Source organism: Aedes aegypti, chromosome 3 (genome assembly GCF_002204515.2).
Source record: "Aedes aegypti strain LVP_AGWG chromosome 3, AaegL5.0 Primary Assembly, whole genome shotgun sequence".
NCBI classification, from domain to species: domain Eukaryota; kingdom Metazoa; phylum Arthropoda; class Insecta; order Diptera; family Culicidae; genus Aedes; species Aedes aegypti.
In genome coordinates, this window is record NC_035109.1 from 290,570,521 (window position 1) to 290,594,160 (window position 23,640).

General features: G+C 38.6%; 1 protein-coding gene across 10 annotated transcripts in view; it reads right to left on the reverse strand.

Moving 5' to 3' along the window:
• The window catches only part of LOC5576251 (pantothenate kinase 3), a 115,499-nt gene that overhangs the window by 86,508 nt on the left and 5,351 nt on the right, over positions 1–23,640 (reverse strand). For 8 of the 10 annotated variants that reach the window (XM_021849846.1, XM_021849838.1, XM_021849845.1 and 5 more), the window contains exon 2: positions 14,723–15,170. In XM_021849846.1, coding sequence (XP_021705538.1) covers positions 14,723–14,765 — 43 coding nt within the window. In that variant the 5' untranslated portion in view covers positions 14,766–15,170. Of the gene's footprint in view, positions 1–14,722; positions 15,204–23,640 lie in introns of those variants that run through there. The other 2 variants (XM_021849836.1, XM_021849835.1) reach the window with 2 other exon arrangements.

The window sequence follows — 23,640 nt, forward strand, 5'->3', positions numbered from 1 at the left end:
TGCCAGAAATTGTAATATTAGGTGAAATTTTCAGAAATAATAGCAATATATCATATTAAAATTTTTCTTCTACGGACGTTTTAAACATTTTTGGTTGGGGTGTACGCTGCCGTTATACGCATAATTGTCCCATGTTCCAAAATATGAAGCCGAGAAAAGCGCGATTAAAGACTTTGGCACATTTATGCTCCGAATTGAAAGAGCTAATGATAAATTTGAAAAATTTCTTCACAATAATATGAGGAAATGGGTGTACTTTAGAGTCAAGAGTAAGTTTTAACTAAAATATATGAATTTTGCTATGAAATTTAAAGTGGGACGGTTATGCCTAGAAATACGGAATTTGTTGGAAATTCTACGCATAAGAGTCCCACTAACTGTAGCAGACCAATTTTGACCAAGCACACTGTTCTTAATAATAGCTATGACGTGAAATTTATACCGAAAGTGGAAGATATGTATTGTAAAGCCTATGTTGAGGGTCCGTACGAAGGCTCATGTGGCATTTGGCAGAGTGGAACCATATGAAGGTATGTACAGCAGGAGATAGGCAAAGTTACCTAAATCCAAATGCTGAAAACGATATGAAAAATTGACAGAAATTGTATGCATTCGGAAGCAGTCGACGGCAAATTTGGCCCTGTTTCAGGAACTTGATTGGCCATTCAAATTGTCCACTGGACACCGGAGATGTTCTGGATTTCCGAAATCATGTCCAAATGGCATTTTCTTCTGTCGCTTGTATTTTTGTGCAGTGTGTCGCATTCAGATTCGTTGGAAATCTTCAGATATATGACCAAAACTGCTTTCGGAAAATATGTTCAATCATGTAAATATTATCCGGAGCTATATCGCAGAATGTATAAAACTTCAAAATGATGCTGTCCTGGGGAAAGTGGCCAATTAGGCACATATCTGTGCCATTTCCAGAACCACCGGCTGTCATACCACTATATAGCAGGTTCCAAGTGCCCCGGGGAATGTGGTCATATTTCGAACTGGACACTTCTTAAAGGGCCCCTAGAATCTACTATAGAGTGGTTATTACATCTTGTGGTTCTGAGAACGCTTCACATCATCGAAGGCACATGGAACCTACTGTTCATGGCAGACGGCGATTCTACAAAACTGCTTCCGCAGCATGAAATTAAAAAATATTGAAGTTTGTTTCCCATATTGATATGATTCTTACATGTGTGAAATTAGCCACTTCCATCGGGGTAGCTCTAACCTACTATACAATGGTCTGGCAGCCAATGGTTCTGGAAGCGCTTTCGGAAGCATCTCCTTTTAAAATCTTGATAGTTGATACCCATACTGATGTAATTCCGGACAGGTTTTGATTTGGCCACATCCCCCGGGGCACCTGGAACCTACTATACAGTGATCATGGTAGTCGGTGGTTTTTATTCGACTTAATTGATGCCCTTATCCATACCTAATTGACGTCCCTTTCAAGACAATGGCTCTGTTGTGGTTCGTTACCGTGTGAGCCTTTAGTTTTAAGTGTATTTTATAACGTTTTGTGAAAAGATAAAGAGGTTTTGTGCCTCTTTGAGAAAGATTTCCAAAAAAAAAAATCACTCAAAGGGGTTTTTCCCTCTTTCAAAATTTTTGATTAAAAATAAATAATAATAATAATAATAACAATAATGGTAGTCGGTGGTTCAGGAAATGCTTCGGGAATCAGGTCATTCAAAAATCTTGAAGTTTGATGCCCATATTGTTATGGTTCCGAACATGTTGCTAATTGGCCACTTCCCCCATGGTGCCTGGAACCTACTATAGGTTGATCAGTATGCCTAATGGTTTTGAATTGGCTGCCAGAAGCATAATCTTGAAATTTGATGGTCATTTGGATATAGCTCCGGATAACATATACATGATTGGAAATACAAACATGACTGGACATATTTTCCGGAACCATTTTTACGGAGGTCATATTTCTGAAGATTTCCAAAGAATTTTGATGCGTCCGCCGGCATTCAATTTCCTATTAGTTCCGAGTGCTAAGAGAATTGTAAACATTTATACTATTTCACACCTTACAAAAATAAAAACGACAGAAAAAATGCCACTTAAGCATGACCTCGGAAAATCCGGAACATCTCCGGTTTCCGGTGGCCAATATACATGGTCAAGCAAGTTAATAAAACTGGACCAAATTTTCCGTCGACTACTTCCGGATGCACCCAATTCAATCATTTTTTCGAAAAGTTATAAGCATTTAAAATAAGGCAAAATTTTTCCTATCTCAAACAGTTTTTTTTTTTGTTTTTTACAAGGGGGAAATCTGCAAACAGATCCCCTGAGAAGATAACTCAGGGAATGCGGGGATGACGCACCAACGACGACCCGCTAAAACCAGCCTATGCACTGTGCATGAGCAATTCATTTAGAATTGCTCAAGTGGTGAACAGTGCATCGACATGACCCTTGGACTCAGACCCTCATCTCCCCGGAACCACCTTACGGTATTTCTTCGGGAAGGGACCAGTGCATATAGCACAACACGTGTAGCAGAAGTAGCCTAGGCAAACTGCTTCTCCTAGCCGACTTAAACAATGTTACAAGGGACCAGCCTCGGCAGGGCTAATCCTCTGCAGCCAACTCTTGGTCGGCGCGCCATAGACGCTGCAATTCTAACATAATGTGAGTGACAGCCGTAGTTACTGCATTCCAGCACTCGGCATCCGCACACATTCTCTCTATAATATTGTCGGGGGACGTGTCCCCTCCGCATGTAGTGAGCATGCGACCTCTCACAACAATGAAACGGGGGCAATCGAACACGACATGCTCCGCTGTTTCCTCTACACCAGCACAATTGGGGCACGCAGGAGATTCTGAGTGCCCGAACCTATGCAGGTACTGTCTATAGCAACCATGTCCTGACAGAAACTGCGTCAGGTGGAAGTTCACTTCCCCATGGCTTCTACCATACCAATCTGACACATTTGGTATTAGTCGATGGGTCCATCTACCCTTAGTGGAGTTATCCCATTCCTGCTGCCAGCTTCTGACCGTTTCCTCTTTACACGTGTCGCGGACTCCTCTGGTACCCCTTTGGTTGAAGCATTGAACATCTTCCTTGATGATGAGCCCGATGGGCGTCATCCCGGCTATGATGCACACGGCCTCTTTAGATACCGTCCGGTATGCACTTGCTACTCTTAAGCACATTATCCTGTACGTGCTTTCCAACCGCTTTAGGTTTCTGTTCGTTCTAAGCGCTTTTGACCAGATTGGTCCTCCATACCTTAGTATGGATAGCGCCACGCTTGCCAGCAGCTTGCGTTTGCTGGCAATTACAGCAGAGCTGTTAGACATCATCCTCGAAAGCGCCGCTATAGCCGTAGATGCCCTTTTACAGGCATATTCAACGTGGCTAGCGAAGCTCAGCTTGTCATCGATCATTACCCCAAGATGCCTAAGGGATCGCTTGGACTCTATGGTGCAATCACCTACCGAGATAAGCGCCCGTTGCTCGGACTTGCGGTTGTTGACCACCACCACCTCAGTCTTGTGACGGGCCAGTCCTAGTTTCCTAGACTTCATCCATTCCTCAACCAGGGAAATAGAGTGCACTGCTGTCAACTCTACTTCCTCCATCGATTCACCATGGACCACTAGGGTGATATCGTCGGCGAAGCCAACAATCTTAACACCCGTCGGAAGGGGCAGCCTCAGTACGTCATCGTACATCGCATTCCATAACAGCGGGCCCAGGATTGAACCTTGAGGTACTCCCGCGGTAATTCGAACGCTTTTCTGCCCCTCCTCTGTGTCATACAGTAGAATCCTACCATCAAAATAGCTTTCTAGAAGCTTACACAACTGCACCGGTACCTTGAGGCGGTGAAGCGCGTGTGCTATTGCTTCCCAGCTTGCGCTGTTGAACGCATTCTTCACATCCAGAGTGACAACCGCGCAGTAACGGATGCCGCTCCTTTTATGCTCGATTGCCACCTCAGCTGTTTGAACGACCGACTGGATGGCGTCCAGAGTAGATTTACCTTTTCTGAATCCAAACTGGTTGTTGGACAGGCCGTCCGCACTCTCCGTATACGGTACTAGTCTGTTGAGAATCAACCTCTCCAATAACTTGCCCGTCGTATCTAGTAGACAGATAGGTCTATACGCCGACGGGTCACCTGGTGGTTTCCCCGCCTTTGGTAGTAGCACCAATTTCTGTCGCTTCCATACATCCGGGAAGATTCCTTGATCAATGCAGCGTTGCATCGTGGTTCTGAACATGTCCGGATCCGTGTTCACTGCCGCTTTTAAGGCAACATTCGGGATACCATCGGGTCCCGGTGCCTTGTTTGACGCGAATGATTTCAGGACTTCTGCCAGCTCTTCGTTCGTCACTCTCGCCACTTCTTCTCCTTCATCTGCCGCATACGGCGCTGGGGGCCATGGGCTTATGGGATGGTGCGGTTTAACAGTTTACCTACCACCAACAGTACCATAGTGTTTCTTATGGTGTGAAACAGGTATTGTTCTACATATTCTACATAGGATGTAAAGCCATAGTAAAAAGATGATATGAGAACAATTTTACGCAGCGCTTTATTTGAGATTGATGCAGAGAAATACATAGTGGGACATATATGCGTATAAATTCAGTAGCGAGACAGTTATGCGTAGAAATTCAACAGTGGAACAAATTGACTTGGTATGCTTTTCAAAGAGTCTTCGAGCAAAGTATGTTTTTTGAAAAAAAAAAAAATTCTAATAATATAAGATAAAATAGACTATTTGGCAACAAAATCTTAAAAATGACGAAAAGTAACATGGGACAATTATGCGTACAACGGCAGTACGTCTGTTGATTAGGTAGAGGTTGTTCAAATAGTAAGTGATATCAAATTTAAGAACTCAATGTTAATCAGAAATTCACATTTTTAAACCTGCTGTTCTTTTTCAAACAATTTCACTTTCCGGCAGGGGATCAGAAAAATTTTAAATTTAGTGGTTAGAAAATTGAACATATTCGTAGTTCTGGTAAGAAAATTTCAGCTCGATTGTTTGAAAGGGAATAAAACTAGAGCATGGTAAAGTTGAGCATTTTGAATGAGAATCAACAGCACTTTCATTGTTTAGAACAGCACAGTACATTTATATCGTCTCTTTTGAACAATTCATATGGACAAATAAGGTGTTATTTAAATTCGCATAGCCAGTCTGCTAATACATGATAATAAAACTAGATCCACTTACCCCATCCCATTAAAAAGTGTGGGAAGTGTACCAAGTCCAATATAATCGTATTTATTGAAAAAAAAAATCAGTTTTTCTCAGAGATTCATTCAATTGGAATTAAAATGTTAATCACATGTTGAAAAAATAATAGGATTCTATTTAAAGCATAAAGATGCCTTAGAGACGACTCACAACCTTAATTTTACATATTCTACGATACTAGATATTGATATTTTGACTAATTTACTGTCTGATGCAAAGATAAAAGTCTGAAATCAGCTATTTTAACCATTTCCTACTCAGTACATACGCATTTGTAGTGAAAATTTATGAATTTATCCGTAGAACAGGTAGATTCCCTAATCACCAGTGGATTTTCGATTAACAGAAAACAATTTTGAACTAAATTGATCAGGGATTGAATCCTGAGAAAATTGAGAGAATCTCTCACGTATCGCTCTTTGTAACCATCATAATATGCTGCACATTATGAGAGACTGTTTATCGTATACTGCTACAACTTTGATCAAATTGGGGGGATAGTAGTGCATGATAAAACCTCTTTAAACGTGCTCCAAACCTGGGGGACAATATTGCTATTGTAAGTTCGTGGATTGTTTATCGTGCCAGTGAAGAAAAACACCTACTCCCAACGGTAAACAAGCGAGAAAAAAGGATTTTATCATCGCTCTCTCTTTGAGGCTCTCGTTCGCTGCTTCCATTTATCAGACTTGTTACAACTTGCGATACATTGACGATCGTGGACCGCAACAGATGGGATGGTTTTCTTCGCTTGCTTTGATCGTGCTTCAAAATAAAATGAGAGCGAATTCTGCAAAGCCTGAAATTGATGTTTGTAGATTACACATTTGAATGTGTTAATGCACTGTAGTGCCAGTTTTGCAGTAGTATTAGTGTGAACACGAAATATAACCTAAAACGAAGCAATGGCACAAAAACAATCAAAATCTTTAAGTATTTATACTTAAAGATGGCCATATGATCCACTTACTCCGTTATAGCTTTAGGAAACACGGGAGATCGTGTTATTTTCGCTATCTTTACAATTATCATCAAAACTTTGTAGAAGTAAATCTCGAGTTTTAGTGAACCGAAAATTTAATGGGATGTGCACTACATGTATACAATAATGATGATACATTTTCACATCGATATATGGTTTTGATTCTTCAGATGAAAAGGGTAACTATAATGACTTCCCGTGCGGCCTTGATAAGAATTAGAAGAATAATTTTCTCATGATTTCATTGACGATTTGTAGACGGAACTGAATCTTTATCAAGTTTGGACAAAAGTTTATGCAAAAAGGTCATACTGGTCAATGGGTATGAATTTCACAAATCCTGGAATAGATTTACGCAGAAACTGGGTAAAGTTTTCAAAATAAATTATGCAATTATCTCCCAATGTCTTGGGAAGGGATTTGACAATGTTCTATCCCGTTAGGCCGAAAAGTTTGTTAAGCCGAAAGGGTCATTAGACCTAAAATGCTTGATAGTTGTAATGTGTCCTAAAGTCAAATGGATTTTATGTTAAAATTAGAGTTGGGTACAGTCCACAAACTGCATAACGTTTGAAGGAAGAGAGGATAGGACAAAGCGTTACGAATCATATATAATTTTGCAATTTTTTATACAATAAGCGTTACGGAGTGGAGAGAGGGGATACAAAATTCCTAATTTTAGCGTTACGTATAAGTCGATGCTACCTTATGTCTGAGGTGCAAAGCTGATCACTTTATATGAAAAATCGAAAAAGTTGCAAATTTTTTGTCCAATACTGTACATACAATATGGATTTTGCAATCAATTTTGTTAGCCAGCTGCGCCGAACACACGCTTCGGTTCGGTAGTCTGGCGCGAAGGCGATGCGTCGCGACGTCCACTACACTTCATTATCGATGCGCAAGCAAAGCAAGCAACTCGAAACGATATGAACCTTCGCCTTCGGTCGCTTCGTTGCTAAAGCGTTTTTGCGAAGTGTCGATTCGCGCAAATGAATAGGTAAGTATGTGCGTGTACGTGAAATCTCGACATAGGCGTAATGAGGAACTCTATCAGTGCTGCAACTAGGGATGGTTCGCCACTACAAGTGTCGACATAAAGACTTATTCCTGATTCATATAATTTAAATACACACCTTTTTTTCATCATTGCTAAAAATAACTTTTGAATAGTTCGGAATGTTTTACTGTTTTTATTTTCTGCCAATATCTTTCAACAGGTGGCCTTCTTTAGCCGAGTGGTTAGAGTCCGCGGATTCAAAGCAAAGTCATGCTGAAGGTGTCTGAGTTCGATTCCCGGTCGGTCCAGGATCTTTTCGTAAGGGAAATTTCCTTGACTTCCCTGTGTATAGAGTATCATCGTACCTGCCACACGATATATACGAATGCAAAAATGGTAACTCTGGCAAAGAAAGCTCTCAGACCCATATCCGCCCAGCGTCCTAAAAATAGGACAGAAGCCCCGAACGCCCAGCGTCCTATAAATAGGACAGTACTTGTAGTGCAAATATCTTGAAAATAAAGAGGTTTACGAGAAAACTGTCTTCTGCAAAGTTGATCACAGGACTGCCCACTTTCACTTGGTAACTATTTAAATTCAGAATTAACTCACCAGGTGGCGCACAGAGGCCAACAAATGTTGCATATATAAGCAACATATGAAACAACTTTCCGACGTACAAATATTTGCTTCGTTTATATCTGTGTCCAGCGATGAGATACAAAATTGGTGTCTTCGACAAAGTTGAACAACTAAATAATACCTATTTGCATAGAACCTTATAAATTCGGAAAATACTCCCAAGATGGCGCTAGTGAGCAAAAACTGTATTTGCTTATATCTTAGTCCAATTATGAGATACAAAAATGGTGTCTTCGACAAAGTTGAAAAACTTAATAATATCTATTCGCTTAGAACCTTAGAAATTCGGAAAACACTTCCAAGATGGCACTAGTGAGCCAAAACTTTGTTTGCTTATATCTTAGTTCAGTTATGAGATACAGAAATGGTACTTACTATCGAGTCGAGCAACAATCGCTTATTTCGGATGCAATGCTCCTTACATTTTTAGATGAACCTTGACACCATTTATTGAAGGGTAAAATAAGAAAACACATGTTTTCTAGCCGTCGAATGAACAAGATGATCTTTTGAAAGGAGTGAAGAACGAAAAAACCGACAAATTGACTTATCCATCCATGAACTGCACTCCAAGGGTGAGGGGCGGCTGTCAAATGAGAGTAAAATTGAATAGCCGCCAACCTAATTCCAGAACTAGTTTTATGGCTAAACATGGAAAAGTAAAAATAATTACTCGCAAAATTACAGGTAATAAATGCGCTTGAAAGATATTGTTTGTAAGCAGTTATTTACTACGCGCTACTGCAGTGCGTTGTTTCCAATTTAATCAGAAAACTCTACTAAGTACCTAAAATGAATGTTCGAGAAAATTGATTACGCCTTCACCATTGTATGATCGTATTTTTGTATGATTGTTCGCTCTTTAGAACCAACGACACGTTACACGTAGCAGTACAGAGTCTCCCTTGCTGAACTCACTCGGTCCAAGAATTGTGACATTCGAGCGGGCACGCTTCCGTATGCTCCCCAGGTCTTCTGGCCCGCTCTAGTGTCAAAAATCTTAGACCGCGTGTATTCGGTTCTATCGGTGGATAAGACCATGTGCATCAGTGATGCAGTAACTTCAACGTTATAGACGAATAATGTTGGCTTCAAATATTCACGTTTGTAAAGCATGTAATAGTTGGAGTGCAATATTTGACTGTCAATGGACTGAAGGACTAACTTTTTATTGGCACTAACGAAATTCTGATATTGCCAAATACATATTTCAATAGCTATCAGATCCGAGCCACATTGTATACTAATAACTTGACCCAGCAAAAATATTTTGATAGTTATGTTTTCATTATCAGCTGGCAAGTTTTATAGAATCTTTTTGAAGACTATTCTGAAACATCTGTAGGTTTTTATTTATAATCAAAATATTTGACATAAGACTTTATTTTGTTTTTGGTATAAAGTGTGTAAGTGTTCATAACTGTACAAGTACGTGTATAGAAATGTATGTATGTCTGTATCTTACTTGAGTGGTAGAGCAGAAAATTGAATTGAAGTTACTAAATGATTTAGTTCTGGCATGCATCTTTCGCCTCTGGAATTTTGATTCTTTAGGTTGCAATTTCTTTATCAGGATACGTCCATATCCATCACGCAAAGTTTTGCCATATTCGTCCTCCTCAATTTTCCTCTATATCACACTTTTTGTATGAATTTCAATTTTTATATGGGTAGTCACGCTTTCTTGTAACCCCCTCCTTCCTCTTCTGTACGGGACGTGATTTATGAATTACCCCTCACCTGCAGTTTTTTTCAACTGGTTTACATTGTAATGGGTCGGAGAGCATGAAAATATGTTTGATTAATTTCGAAAATAAACTTATAGAACAACTAGATATGGACGACACACTTTGAAGAATTTTTTTGGATCCCCACCATAGACTTGAAATTTTTTGGTGAAATAAGGTTTAATATATGGGAATACGACTATGAATAACAAAAACGGAGCTGAATTCCAATTGTGAGATACCTTGGGCCTTAACGGGTTAATAACTGGAAGTGCTTATAGAACACTAAGCTGAGAAGCAGGTTCTGTCCCAGTGAGGCCAAAGGCCAAGAAGTAGAAGATTTTTCACCAAGAGACAAAAAAATGCAAAACTAATATTAAGTAAGGACCATATGTTTCATCCTTATCCATGAATCGCATTATCGACCAAAGGTGACTACCAGTTCTCTACCCTCCCTCACTCATAAACACCCTTTCCGTGCTGGTTGTGGAGATGCAGAGGTATTCTCGCTCTCTAGAAGCAACAATCATTACACTCTAACAATCCTTCCACGTCCCAACTGAATGTAGGGACTTGGCCAGCGCCATTATTCATGAATACTATGAGAGCTGCTAAAATGTGCACTTTTAGAGTAAGCGGAAAGTCCGATCTCTTATTCATTTGGATTTCAAGTGCGATTCTTACCACAAATGCCGTCAACAAATTACGAAAGGAGAGGGGAGGGCGTAGGCTCAAGCATTACGACTCAAACGAAATTTTGAAAACTTTCATACAAAAATCGTTGCGGAAGGAGAACTGGGTAAAAAAATCAATTTTAGCGTTACGCAATAATTTAATGCTGCCTACGTGTATTAAGTTTGAATCATGATTCATTCTAACAAATCTAAAGGCTATTCTACTGGTCGTGCTCTTCTAAACATAGAAAAAGCATCCAACAGTGCATGACGGCTTGATTGTAAAATAACAAAACTTTAATTTTCCAACATACATACGTTGTGGGCCCAGATAGCCGTAGCGGTAAACGCGCAGCTATTCAGCAAGACCAAGCTGAGGGTCGTGGGTTCGAATCCCACCGGTCGAGGATCTTTTCGGGTTGGAAATTTTCTCGACTTCCCAGGGCATAGAGTATCATCGTACCTGCCACACGATATACGCATGCAAAAATGGTCATTGGCATAGTAAGCTCTCAGTTAATAACTGTGGAAGTGCTCACAAGAACACTAAGCTGAGAAGCAGGCTCTGTCCCAGTGGGGACGTAATGCCAGAAAGAAGAAGAAGACATACGTTGTTAGAATAATCCAAAGTTATCTGTCAAATCGTCAAATGAACAAAGAATCAAAATTTTGAAAGTCTAAAAGTTTTTCTTGGATGCACTTTTTATTAAAATGTCTCCATCATGAAGCATTGTCATAAACATCTGATTTTATGGTGAAGATTTCATGGTGAAAATTTGAAAAATATTGGAAATGGGGTTTTGGTGACGGCTGACAACAATGTTAGTCGGGAAATAAGAAGGCGCACCATCAGCGGAAGTCGTGCCTACTATGGGCTCCAGAAGAAACTGCGGTCAAGAAAGATTCACCCCCGAACCAAATGTACGATGTACAAAACGCTCAAAAGACCGGTAGTCCTCTATGGGCATGAGGCGTAAACTATGCTCGAGAAGGACTTGCAAGCTCTTGGGGTTTTCGAACGCCGAGTGCTAGGGACGATCTTCGGCGGCGTACAGGAGAATGGCGTGTGGCGGCGAAGGATGAACCACGAGCTCGCTCAACTCTACGGCGAACCCAGTATCGTGAAGGTAGCTAAAGCTGGAAGGACACGCTGGGCAGGGCATGTTGCAAGAATGCCGGACAACAACCCTGTAAAGATGGTGTTCGCTACGTTCGCTACGAACCCGGTCGGAACAAGAAGGCGTGGGGCGCAGCGAGCTAGGTGGATTGACCAGGTGCACCAGGATCTGAAGAGAGTGGGTCACAGTCGAGGATCGAGAGAAGCGGTCATGCTTGTCTAGATCTCATAGGAATATGTTAGTCTAAAGATTTTTTTTCTTATGACCATAGGCCATAATTAATCTTATGATGTTTGTAAAGTATGTTTATGTAAACGTTCATAAAATACTTTGAAAGATCATTGAAAATCTTGGGTCAATAATCGAAAATTTGCTACTTACAATAATCTGATATTTCAATATCATGAATGTTTCAAATTAATTGAAAACAATTGAAAAAGGGTAAAATTGAATAAAAAAAATTCCGTAAAAATTCAAGGCTAAATGTTTGCAAGCTGACATTTCTGTGGATCAATTCTTTCAGAAACAGAGTATTTAGGTTTAGGTTTTAGTCAGTATTCGAAAGTTTTGCTCGCCTTTTTCCATTAGATGTCTCTTATTCTCCCCTCTACTTTTTCATTTAGATTAAAAACAGGATTGTACTATTATCTTACACTTTGAGCACCCCTACCATTGTTTTTCAAGAATATCCACAACACTTAGATCAAATTGTTTGTAGATTAGATCAACTTTTGTGGGATCATTGAATATGCTTCAAACTTGTTTGTAATACAGTCGATAGTCGGAAACTGTTGTTTTTTAATAAGAAAGTGTCGAGGTGTTGCAAGTAGGGATGAATCGATCGAAGTTAATACAAGTAAATACTCGATAATTTTGATTCGATAGGGTGCAGGGGCCCAGATAGCCGTAGCGGTAAACGCGCAGCTATTCAGCATGACCAAGCTGAGGGTCGTGGGTTCGAATCCCACCGGTCGAGGATCTTTTCGGGTTGGAAATTTTCTCGACTTCCCAGGGCATAGAGTATCATCGTACCTGCCACACGATATTACGCATGCAAAAATGGTCATTGGCATGGTAAGCTCTCAGTTAATAACTGTGGAAGTGCTCATAAGAACACTAAGCTGAGAAGCAGGCTCTGTCCCAGTAGGGACGTAACGCCAGAAAGAAGAAGAAGAAGAAGCTGAGGGTCGTGGGTTCGAATCCCACCGGTCGAGGATCTTTTCGGGTTGGAAATTTTCTCGACTTCCCAGGGCATAGAGTATCTTCGTACCTGCCACACGATATACACATGCAAAAATGGTCATTGGCATAGTAAGCTCTCAGTTAATAACTGTGGAAGTGCTCATAAGAACACTAAGGTGAGAAGCAGGCTCTGTCCCAGTGGGGACGTAACGCCAGAAAGAAGAAGAAGAAGGGTGCCGGTGCCAATAGTGGATTACCTAAGCAAAAAAAAAATCATAACAAAAGAAATCTTTTGGTATCAATCGAAAGATTTCAACCTGTATTATAAGGAAAAAAGTATAAAAATAGGTTTGACATTTTCCCCTCAGATCAGCAACTAAAATCTTTCGAATGAAGCATAAAGATCATCTCTTGTACTTTTCTTCATTTTTATACATCGAATTGAAAAAAATGCTTCCATCAGTTGATCGACAAAAATAAAGTCTGTATATTAGTTGGAGTGATAGTACAGACTGAGCCCCTATTTTTCAAATCAAATCCTAATTTTCGAGGCATTGAAACTCAATTTAAATAAGTTATTTAAAGTTGTGCGTTAGAATTTTAAAACTTTTAAACTTATTTAAATTTCCTAAAATTTGAGATGATTTTTTAAGCCATTCTAACGATATCTCTTTTTCTAACTGTATTTAAACAAACTTCTCCTAAAATATTATTATTATTCTGTATACTATCTGATGTATTTCCAGCTCTGACATTGTCTCTCGTATTGACAAAGTATTGCTTAAAATTGTTTAAAATAAAACTTTTTTAATATATCAAAAAAGAAGTGTTGCAATTGAGTCTCCCGGGGATCAAGACTATCCTATCTTCCCTACTTTGAAACATGTCATGGAAAATATGTTCAATAATGAACCCGTTTGAATGAGTAGTAGGATCCTTGAATGAATGGAAAATCCCCTGAAGGAAGTTTTGATGAAATCTATGGAGGAATCACTAGAAAATTTCCTAAATTTAAATATTTTGATCTATGTAGTTTATGAATGGGCCTTTATATGATTGTAAATATTTTCCAGAAAACACGGAACATATGCATCCAACTTGGTCATCAGTGCTTTGAATGATTTCAACACATTTGCGATACAGTCCTTACTTACAGAACAGCCAGATTTTTTGGCAATGCTTTTGGAACGTAACATTTATTCCTATCAATGTCTTCGGGACTACCATAACAAATTGTTACACAAATTTGCCCTGCAAAGCACTGGTTTTTAACCTAGAATTTCGCCTCTCAAATTTCACCATCAGGAATTCATCGTAATACCGGTAGGAATTACGCCGAAACTCCTCCACATAGATTGCTGATAACTCTACCGAAATGTACACAGAGAAGTTTTCTATAATCAAAGGGAATCCGTTTGTCAATGAGCAGTGAAAAGAGCGCCGATGAAGTGTACAATATGAGACTATTCACAAAAAATGAGTCACCATTTGTCATAAATTATCTATATCAAATTTACGAAGTCATCGTCATCATTCTACATCGAATCCCGCAAAATTGATAAACTTCTATGAAATCTTATCATCGCAGCGAAAATGCACCTCACTCAGACAAACATTGACAACTTCTAATACACGTGATTTTGGTGCCACGTGTAGTTGATTAGCACCTTTCGAGCAAACTGTTGCCAAATCACGTTCGTAAAGAGACATAATGCAGGGGCTATATAATCCCCCATGGCTATGAAATGCACTACCCGTCGAACGTATGAAAACGATTTACCAGGCATAGCAAAACTCGTTTTCAATATTGAAACACACCAAAAAGTTAAGAATCATCAGATAGCATAATTTGCTGTTGGAAGGATTCTCAACTGTTTGGGGGGTGTTGCAATATTTAAAACGAGTGATGCAATACTCGGAAAAGCAATTCCACACTTTCAGTGGGCAGTGTATAATTACACTTTAGATAACACTCGAGTGGCGCTATGGCTAATCAAGATCGAAAAATTGTTTTTTTTTTCTGCTAAAGAAAACTGTGCAAATCAATCAAGTATAACTGAGGAAAACTGAATCACTCAAGCTGTGCCTAGTAGATAACCCAGTTGACTTCATCCCATCCCGTCAGAGATATACGGCGCAAAATGACTCACCTTTCCTAACGACTTTGGTTGTTGCTCCGGCAGCTTTTTCCATACCGTTCCGTGGCACAATTTTTCAAAAGCGACTGGATTTCTGCTTCACAATCTCCGCACACAATAACAGCGCTTCGGCATGCAAAATATTTGTTTCTTCTCAATGCCACTGTAACGATGATGATAATGATGGCGTTGAAGAAGTCTGCAATATGAGCTCGATTTCTTTTACTCCACTCAGCTTGAGACCAGCACAGTAATTAAGACACCTCGACAAAATGAGACAACTTTGAGCTCTTCCTGTGCACACGCCACTCTCGTTACACTCGATCTAAACGTAAGGTAGACACTTGAGGCACTTTATTCAATTCATACACTTGCTTCTTTTCCGATAACAATACTGGACGATGATTTGGGGTAGGTATACTTGATAAGTGGGATAGTTGTCCAATGCACTAACAGATAACTGCGAATAAATGTGACCGTGGCCTGTTTATTTCTTGAGATCATTTTCCGAACGTTTTGTATTAAAATAAACTAATGTTATAACTGTTAATTTGTAAGACTTAGGACACCTAGGTCTTATTTTATATTGAGTTGTTCACAAAAGAAAATGTTTGAGGTTTCAAATTTACTATTTGAACGAAGAACACAAACTATTATCTCTAATCCAGGGCTGGTAGCGACTAAGTGTCAGCAAAATAGGAACTTTAGATACCTCTTGCCTGCATAAAAAGACCAAAAAGAGACTGAAAATGGACCGAACCGGAACCAATATAACAAAAAACAGAAACCAGGAAGAGAATGTAAGATAAGTATTACTGTATGTATTGTTTCATGATTTTCTCTAAGAGTTTCATCAAAAATTTATTTAAAGTGTCCTTTAGATATCACTCTGATGGTTTCTTCAGGACTACCTAAAGAATTCATCTGAGACTTCAAGAATTCAACCTGGAATGATTATAGAAATCACGCAGATATTCCATCAGGGATTCCCCCAAAAAGAATATTTCAGACATTTTCTATGAACATCCTAAGTCATCCAGGAATTTAACCAGTGATTCTTCCATCGATTTCCCTAGAAATCCCATCAAGATTTCCGTTTAGAGCATCTACAAGAATTCAACATGGACAGGATTTTGTACCAGATAGTCATTCCGGATTTCTTCAAGAGTTCAACAATGAATGTCAGTCAAGAATTGCTAAGGAAATCTTTAAGAAATTAAAAAAAAATGTCAAGTCCATCCAGTTTTATACAGTCATTGTTGCATCGATTTCTCTACGCACTAAACTCATACAATAATATTTTGCTAAGTTCTGCCGAGCTGAAGACTTGTGAAAAAAATATTGTTGACATTTTAGTACGATTAAATGAATTGCAGCAAAGCGTTATTGATGATCAGTAGAATAGTTTGTAGGATTTCATTTCGTCCAAAATTTCTTCACTGATTTGTTGCTAGGTATTCTCCACAAAAGTCGTCAAAGATTCCATGTTGAAGAATTTCGCCAATCACTACTGAAGTTTGTTTAAACAATAAATCAAATTTGTTTGGTGGTTGTTTTTCGAAAAAATACAAATGTTCACCAGCATGAAGAAAGTTTTCGAAAATCGCAATGCAAAGTTCAAAAAATCTATACGAATGCGGTAAACGATCTTTGGCATATTTTATTCTAGTTATGATAAACCGTTTTTGCCGAGTATTATTGTTGCAACGATAATAGAAGAGTGTCCTCTTTTTTGCTGCATTTGATCGATAATTAATTCGCTGACCTGAAAAAAATTCAGGAGGTAATTCTAAAGGAATAACTCATCAAACGTCTATGGAAATTTATGATGAACTCCTCCAAAGATTTCTGAAAATTGTCGTGGACTCTTGTGGAAGTTCTGGACGTTTACAAAGTTTAAAAATTAACATAAACTATCTGAAGTAAAATTTGAAATAAAGTAACGGTTTTCCAGATGAATTGCTATACTAATCGTTTGAAAAATAACAACATCCTTCGAGATTTTCTGAAGCAATTCATTGATAAACTTCGGAAGAAATAAGAAGAAATTAATGTAGAAAGATCAATACTTTCTTTTGTTGTTTGTTGCTGTAGTATTTGCTGGTGTGAAACTTTAGATTAAATTTTGAAGAATCAATTGAGATTTAACTTGAGAAACATGAATGAGACTTCAAAGCACTTCAGGAATAATCCCAGAATGAAACGCTGGAGAAATGCCTGGAGTTATTTCTAGTAGAGCTAACTACACAATGAATTCCTACTTGTTAAGAAATTCATATGAAAACGGTTGGAAAAATATATGTAGGAACTCCTGGAGGAATTCCTGTTGGATTTCCTGGAAAATCTGTAAATGATTTTCTTGAGAAACCTTGAGGATTTTGTTAAAAGAGCTCTTGTAGGAATTTTTGGGAGATCTGATAAAGTGAAAGTAACAAGGGGTCATGCATATACCATGTGGACAATTTAGAAACGGCTAGGGAGTATTAAATAAACCACACTAGTCCACGGAGTGTAGGAACTTATAGAAGAAATTCCGGTAAAGTTTTTGTGAAAATTTTCACAGTAATCCTTGTGAAAATGATTAGAGGTTCGATTTCCAGGAACAAATATCATGCAAAGATTTCTCTAAGCACCCTTAGAAAAGAAGAGAATTTCTAGAGCGATTCAACCAGGTATCCGTCTAGAAATTCTCTTAGTTTTTGAAACTTTTCCAGAAGAAATAACTAGAAGAATTCCTGATTTATCAGATAGATTCACTGCAAGGGAAAGTGACATTCGAGACTGCTTAGGTTAAAAAAAGACTTTACAATAAATATATAGCCTTGCATTGAAATAGTCATCAAGTTTCTAAAAATAACAGTCATGAACTTGTGTAAATTTAAGATCTACCACATAGTATTCTAGTTGTAGCTTTTTTTAATACGACCGGACGAGTATAGGGTAACAAACCACTAAGACCCAACAGTTTGACGTAGATAGTGATGAGTTCGAAGTTTTAATTTATGAGACATGTTCTTTACCAGTTCATGTGCTTATCGTTAGATAAGTTTAGATTTCGTTACTACTTTGTTTAGATAAACTTGGAAGAAAGCGATTTCGAAATAGTTGAGTAGCGGATCTCCTACCTACTAAAATAAGCTTTATATTTCTGGAATAAGTTAAGGATCCAAAATGTCTGATGCGTGGATAATTTAGTACGATGCGATGTGGGGTATTAAACGACATTGGTACCGATGCATAATCAAAATCAGTATCATTCAACTAACATAGTGGCCGAATCTGAATAAGTGGCGTGCTTTTGAGAGTTGAATGGTGACACTGTTTTCTCCAAGAGGCACTTGCAGTGGATCATTCAAGAAATATGAGAACCCATTTTGTACACGGATCTTTAAAAGAACTCATAGATTTTTGATGAAAACTTCATTACATAGTGAAATTTCTGAGATAAATTAAAATAATAATTAATCAGTATTCTATGGATAATATTCTAAAGGATTTGTTGAAGAAATTTTGAAAAACACAAATGTATAGAAATTATTGAAGGAATTACTTGAATTACTGCTGTGGTGGTAACTGGCGTTAACTCTTCACACTCTGGATGGAGTTGCTCCTCTGAGAGTAACCGTACATAAATTCTTGAAGGAATCTATACGAAAATATCTGGAAGAGTAACTGAAAATTTACTTTGGAGATCTCGTAAAGCAAGATGATCCAAAGGAACAACAGATCGAAATTGATGAAAAAATCAGGAAATTCTGGGAACGCATCTGGAAAAATTTTCAATGTAGACAATCGTTGTGTAAATTACTTGAGGTAGTAGCGTTGGAGTACGCAAGGATTTTTTGGAGTGAATTTTGGAGAAATTCATCTATTCCTCTATCCTTCTATCATATATTCCTGAAAAAACTCTCGCCACAATCCCAGCACAATTTCATAGGATTTTTACGAGGAATCTGAGAAAACTATTCTGGACAACCTATGTAGTAATTGCGTAATAGAACGTTGCTAAAGAAAAAGTGAATTTTGAGGCCATTTTGGAAGATCCTCTAAAGCAACAATTGGAAAAATCGGTAGAAAAATTTATGGACTATCATGGGACAGTTTCTGGAAAGTGACTCCTGTGTAAATTATTAGAGGTAGTTGTGCTGGAATGCTCAAGCATAAGCTGGAGTAAATTCTGGAGAAATTCCACCAAGCATATTTATTGGGGGCCTTGCTTAGCCGTGTGGTTATAGTCCACGGGTACAAAGCAAAGCCATGCTGAAGGTGGCTGGGTTCGATTTCCGGTCGGTCCAAGATGTTTTCGTAATGGAAATTTCCTTGACTTCCCTGGACATAGAGTATCATTGTACTTGCTACACGATATAGGAATGCGAAAATGGCAACTTTTGCAAAGAAATCTCTCAGTTAATAACTGTGGAAGTGGTCATAAGAACACTAAGCTGAGAAGCAGGCTCTGTCCCAGTGAGGACCTAATGCCAAGAAGAAGAAGAACCTTTACCTCTAGATGATTTCCTGAATAAGTTTCTTAAAGTATTCCAGAAGAAATCACTAGACGAATTCCAGAAGCTTTTTCGCTAGGAAACTCAAGAAAAATTCCACTGTTCTCAATTAAACCCAAACTAAAAAATCTTCTGATAATGATGGATAATATCGTGGAAAATTTTCTCAAGCAATTAAAAAACATTGAACGGAAACTTGAAAAAAATTTGTGTAGGAACACGATAGGAGAAATTACTGGAATCACTGCTTTAGTGGTTCGAAGAATCCATGGAGATTTAACTTAAGAAATTAGCCGAGTAATATTTGTTTACGAGTTTTACGAGTAATCCTTGGATGAAATGCTGGAGAAGTTCCGAGATAATCTTCTGGAGGAACTTCATGCTGGGAATCTCAGCTCAAATATATTGTGCAATTCCTGAAAAAGTTTTTAATAGTCTTTGCGAATATTTTCTGGAGGAATTTTTGTACCAAGCCTAACCTTGGAAGAATTCTTGACAAAATCCATATGAAAATAAAGATAGGAATAAGTACAAAAAAAATGATGTTGGGAAAAAGTTAGTTGGAAATCTTCTAGAGTAACAACTGGAAAAATCGATAGAAGAACTTAAAGAAAAATATCTCGACTATCCTGGCATAGTATCTGGGAAAATTTTCAGAGTAATTTCTATGCATGTTACTAGAGGTAGTAGTCTGGGAGTGCTCAAAGACTTTCTGGGACAAACTCTGGAGTAATTCCTCCAAATCCCTCCAAGCATCCATTGGAAAATCGCTAGGTGAATTTCTGGTGCAATGAGAGGAGAAACCTCTAGAGAAATTTCTAAAGAGATCCCTATAACTATTTTAGAATACACCACTAGACAAATTCCTGAAGCTTTTTCTCAAGAAATACCAGGAGAATGTTTTGAAGGAAATCCAATCCAATATTTCTAAAGGATTTTTTTTTTTTCAATAGATCGCCTTATCAATTTTGTTCTGAAACGACTTGTTTCTTGATCACAGGCAAATTTTCTTCCAAAAAATGAAGATAAAACTAAAATAAATCTGAACATGTTTCATCCAATATCGATTTGGGACAAGATGGATGCCACTCTACTTGGTTTCGTTGTACAACAGAATCTTGAAAGGTATTCTCATGTGAATTTCTAATGTAAGAAAATGTATATTGGTTCTCTTGGCAGCTTAAATAACCTCCTAGCATGCATAAATTTTAAACAAAAATGCAGCTGTTCCTCATTTTATGTATTGGGGCACATTTGTCTTTATTGCTGTAAACGCTATGTATTTAATCTGATAGGTTACTCTAGAATTGGTCATCTTCAGTCACAGCTATTAGGCTGTCGTCTTTACGAGTTTACCTTTTTCCTTCGGGTAAAAGGCACGATAACAGTTTTTGATGGGTTTAACCAGAGACGAATAGAGACATAGTAGTCGGGTTCAGAATGGGTACCACTTCTAGTACTGCATTTGGTCCCTTGGTACTGCAAAAGGTACCTAAGTTTGACAGATCGCAGTACTAGAGATGGGCGATCAGATCCGGATCCGTTCAAATGAGCCGGATCACTAGAGAGAGTGAGTGATCCGTAGCTCAATTTTTATGAGAGTCGGTTCACCACTCTATCATTCTCAGAAAAAAAAGATCCGATCCGAGCCGTTCTCATCTGCCTGGTTCTTTTTTCTACCTTTTATGGTTCTCTCTCTCGCTTTCGGCTGTGCGTAAGAATAACCAAACAAAATCAACTTACGCACACATACTAGTCGAATTAGTTCATTCAAGGAGAAAAACATATTTTGCTCTATCTAGCATGTGTATTTTTATATCCTTACTCTTCTAATGATTGCTGCATCTCTCTATGCTTTCACTCTGCATTAGTTTAGTCTATCTTTCGAAAAAACCCACAAGCTTAAAATGCGTCCTTCAATACGGGGTATAAAATACTTATTTCATGATTAAAATGCATTAACCATGTCTGTCGACTGATAAAGCTAATTAAATAAAACGTGAATAACGAGTTTTATTATGGTCGAAGAAAATCTGCTGCATTATTCTTATAAAAGTTTTGAACAAAAACGATTTCGTTAGTCTCTCACATGGGATATTTTAGAATGTCAGGCTTCTGTTTTGTTTACATCTCATCTCAGTTCTTCACGTGCAAAGTGCCTCGGTATCGACATTTGTCTAGATTATCAGTTAAAATAAAGTTATTTCCATCATTAAATCAAGACCGTGAGTATTTTAAATAAAAATGCATGGACGCAACATTCATTAATCTTCTGGAAATTATTAATAGGAGAAAAATGTCGGTGCAAGGAAGGAGCACAAGTGAAGTTTGGTACCATTTCACGCGAGAGGAAGGCAAAGGTCGCTGCCGATACTGCGGAACCTCAATTGCTCTATCCGCTGGATCTACCGGCAATTTAAAAAGACACCTGAGCAGCAAGCATCCCATGGTTCAGTATTCAAGAACTACGACTTCTTTTGCGACAATCAAGCCTGTGGAAAATGATCCTACTGGACCGAGCACTGTTTGTCGAAAAGATGTTCCTGTTTCAACGAAGCCTTCTACTCCAACTACAAACGATAACCTTGAGACTGCTTCGAAAATCTCGGTCAATCGTCCTGCGGATATTCCTCCTGCTGGTCAGGCACACTGTCGCACGGAATCGCAGGCAACAATGTCAAGGTATGTCGATATCATCAAACCACTTTCCGTGCAGAAAAGCAGACTCATCGATATGCAACTGTTGAGGATGATTTGCTGCGAGTATCAACCTTTCTCGTTAGTTGAAGATCAGGAATTTCGGAAGTTTGTAGAAATGTTAAATCCGAGTTATACCTTGCCTAGCCGGAAAACTTTATCGAACAGTTTGCTGCCCGTTATTTACAACGAAAATTTTACCAAAGTTTTGAGCAGTTTGTCAGAAGCTCACGCTGTCTCTCTAACAAGCGATGGATGGACAAATTCGAACAATGTTCGATTTTATGCACTTACGGTGCACTTTCTGAACTCCAAAACGGTACTTCAATCCTACTTACTAGAATGTTCAGAGTTCAGTGAGAAACATACTGGCGAAAATATCGCCAATTGGATTACAAATGTATTGAAGAAGTTTTCTATTGCTGATAAAGTGACGGCAATAGTTACTGACAATGCAGCCAACATGAAAAGCGCTGCAACCAAACTGGAAATGAATCATCTATCATGTTTTGCACATTCTTTGAATTTAGTCGTGCAACGCAGCATCGCAAACTCTATCCAACCAGTTGTTGATAAATGCAAAAACATCGTGCAATATTTCAAAAAAAGTAGCCATGCTTTGGCTAAGCTTCAAGAAATGATGGAGAATCTTAATATGAAACACCTTAAGTTGAAGCAAGACGTGCCTACAAGGTGGAACTCAACTGACGATATGCTTAAACGTATTTTGGCAAATAAGAGAGCTATTGTTTCAACCTTGGCTCTGCTGGAATCAAAACTACGTTTGGATACCCGCGATTGGGATGTTATTGAGGGCTCAGTTAAAATGTTAGAAATTTTCTATGCAGTCACGGAGGAGATTTCTGCAGAAAAGAACGTATCTTTATCGAAAACTGTTGTTTTGGCTCGAATCATGCAACGACAAGTTCAGCAAAACTTGGACCAACTACCATCACTTCCTGCGAGTGTGCGTAAGCTAGGACAAGAACTTCTAAGCGGAATCGTGAAACGGTTTGGAAATATGGAAGATAACGATCTCGTTGGCCAGGCTGTTTTTTTGGACCCTAGGTTCAAGAAGCAAGGGTTTGGCGAGGAGGAAAATTTCAATCAAATACATAAATCGCTGATTCGGATGATGATACAAAACGACCCGGGCGATTCGACTGATCAACAAACAAATGCTGAGGAGCTGGATGATATACCAAAGTCTCTTGTCTGGGAAGAATTTGATGCAACTGTTATGAAACTACAAGGCAATAAGGATCCGGAATCGTCGGCAACGCTTGAAATCGAAAAATATTTGGCTGAACCAATCCTCGCGCGAAACAAGGATCCCCTCGAGTGGTGGGAAATGAGAAAACTCATCTATTCTAATTTGTACATCCTAATGCAAAAACGACTGTGTATTCCAGCAACATCAGTTCCATGCGAACGCCTGTTTTCAAAGGCAGGTCAAATTTGTTCGGAAAGGCGTAGCCGGCTTTGCCCAAAGAACATTTCGCAAATCTTGTTTGTTAGCCACAATTCGTCATATTTTTGAAAGATTTTAAAGCTGAAACATATAAATATATGACCATATAACCGTTATTCTTAATTGTGCTTTATTTTTATGAATTTGAGAGTTTTGGGGGAAAAGATTGATGAACCGATTAAAAGATCCGGTTCACCTTCGTGAATGAACCGGGTCCGATCCGTTCCTTAAAGTGACCTGTTTTGCCCATCACTACGCAG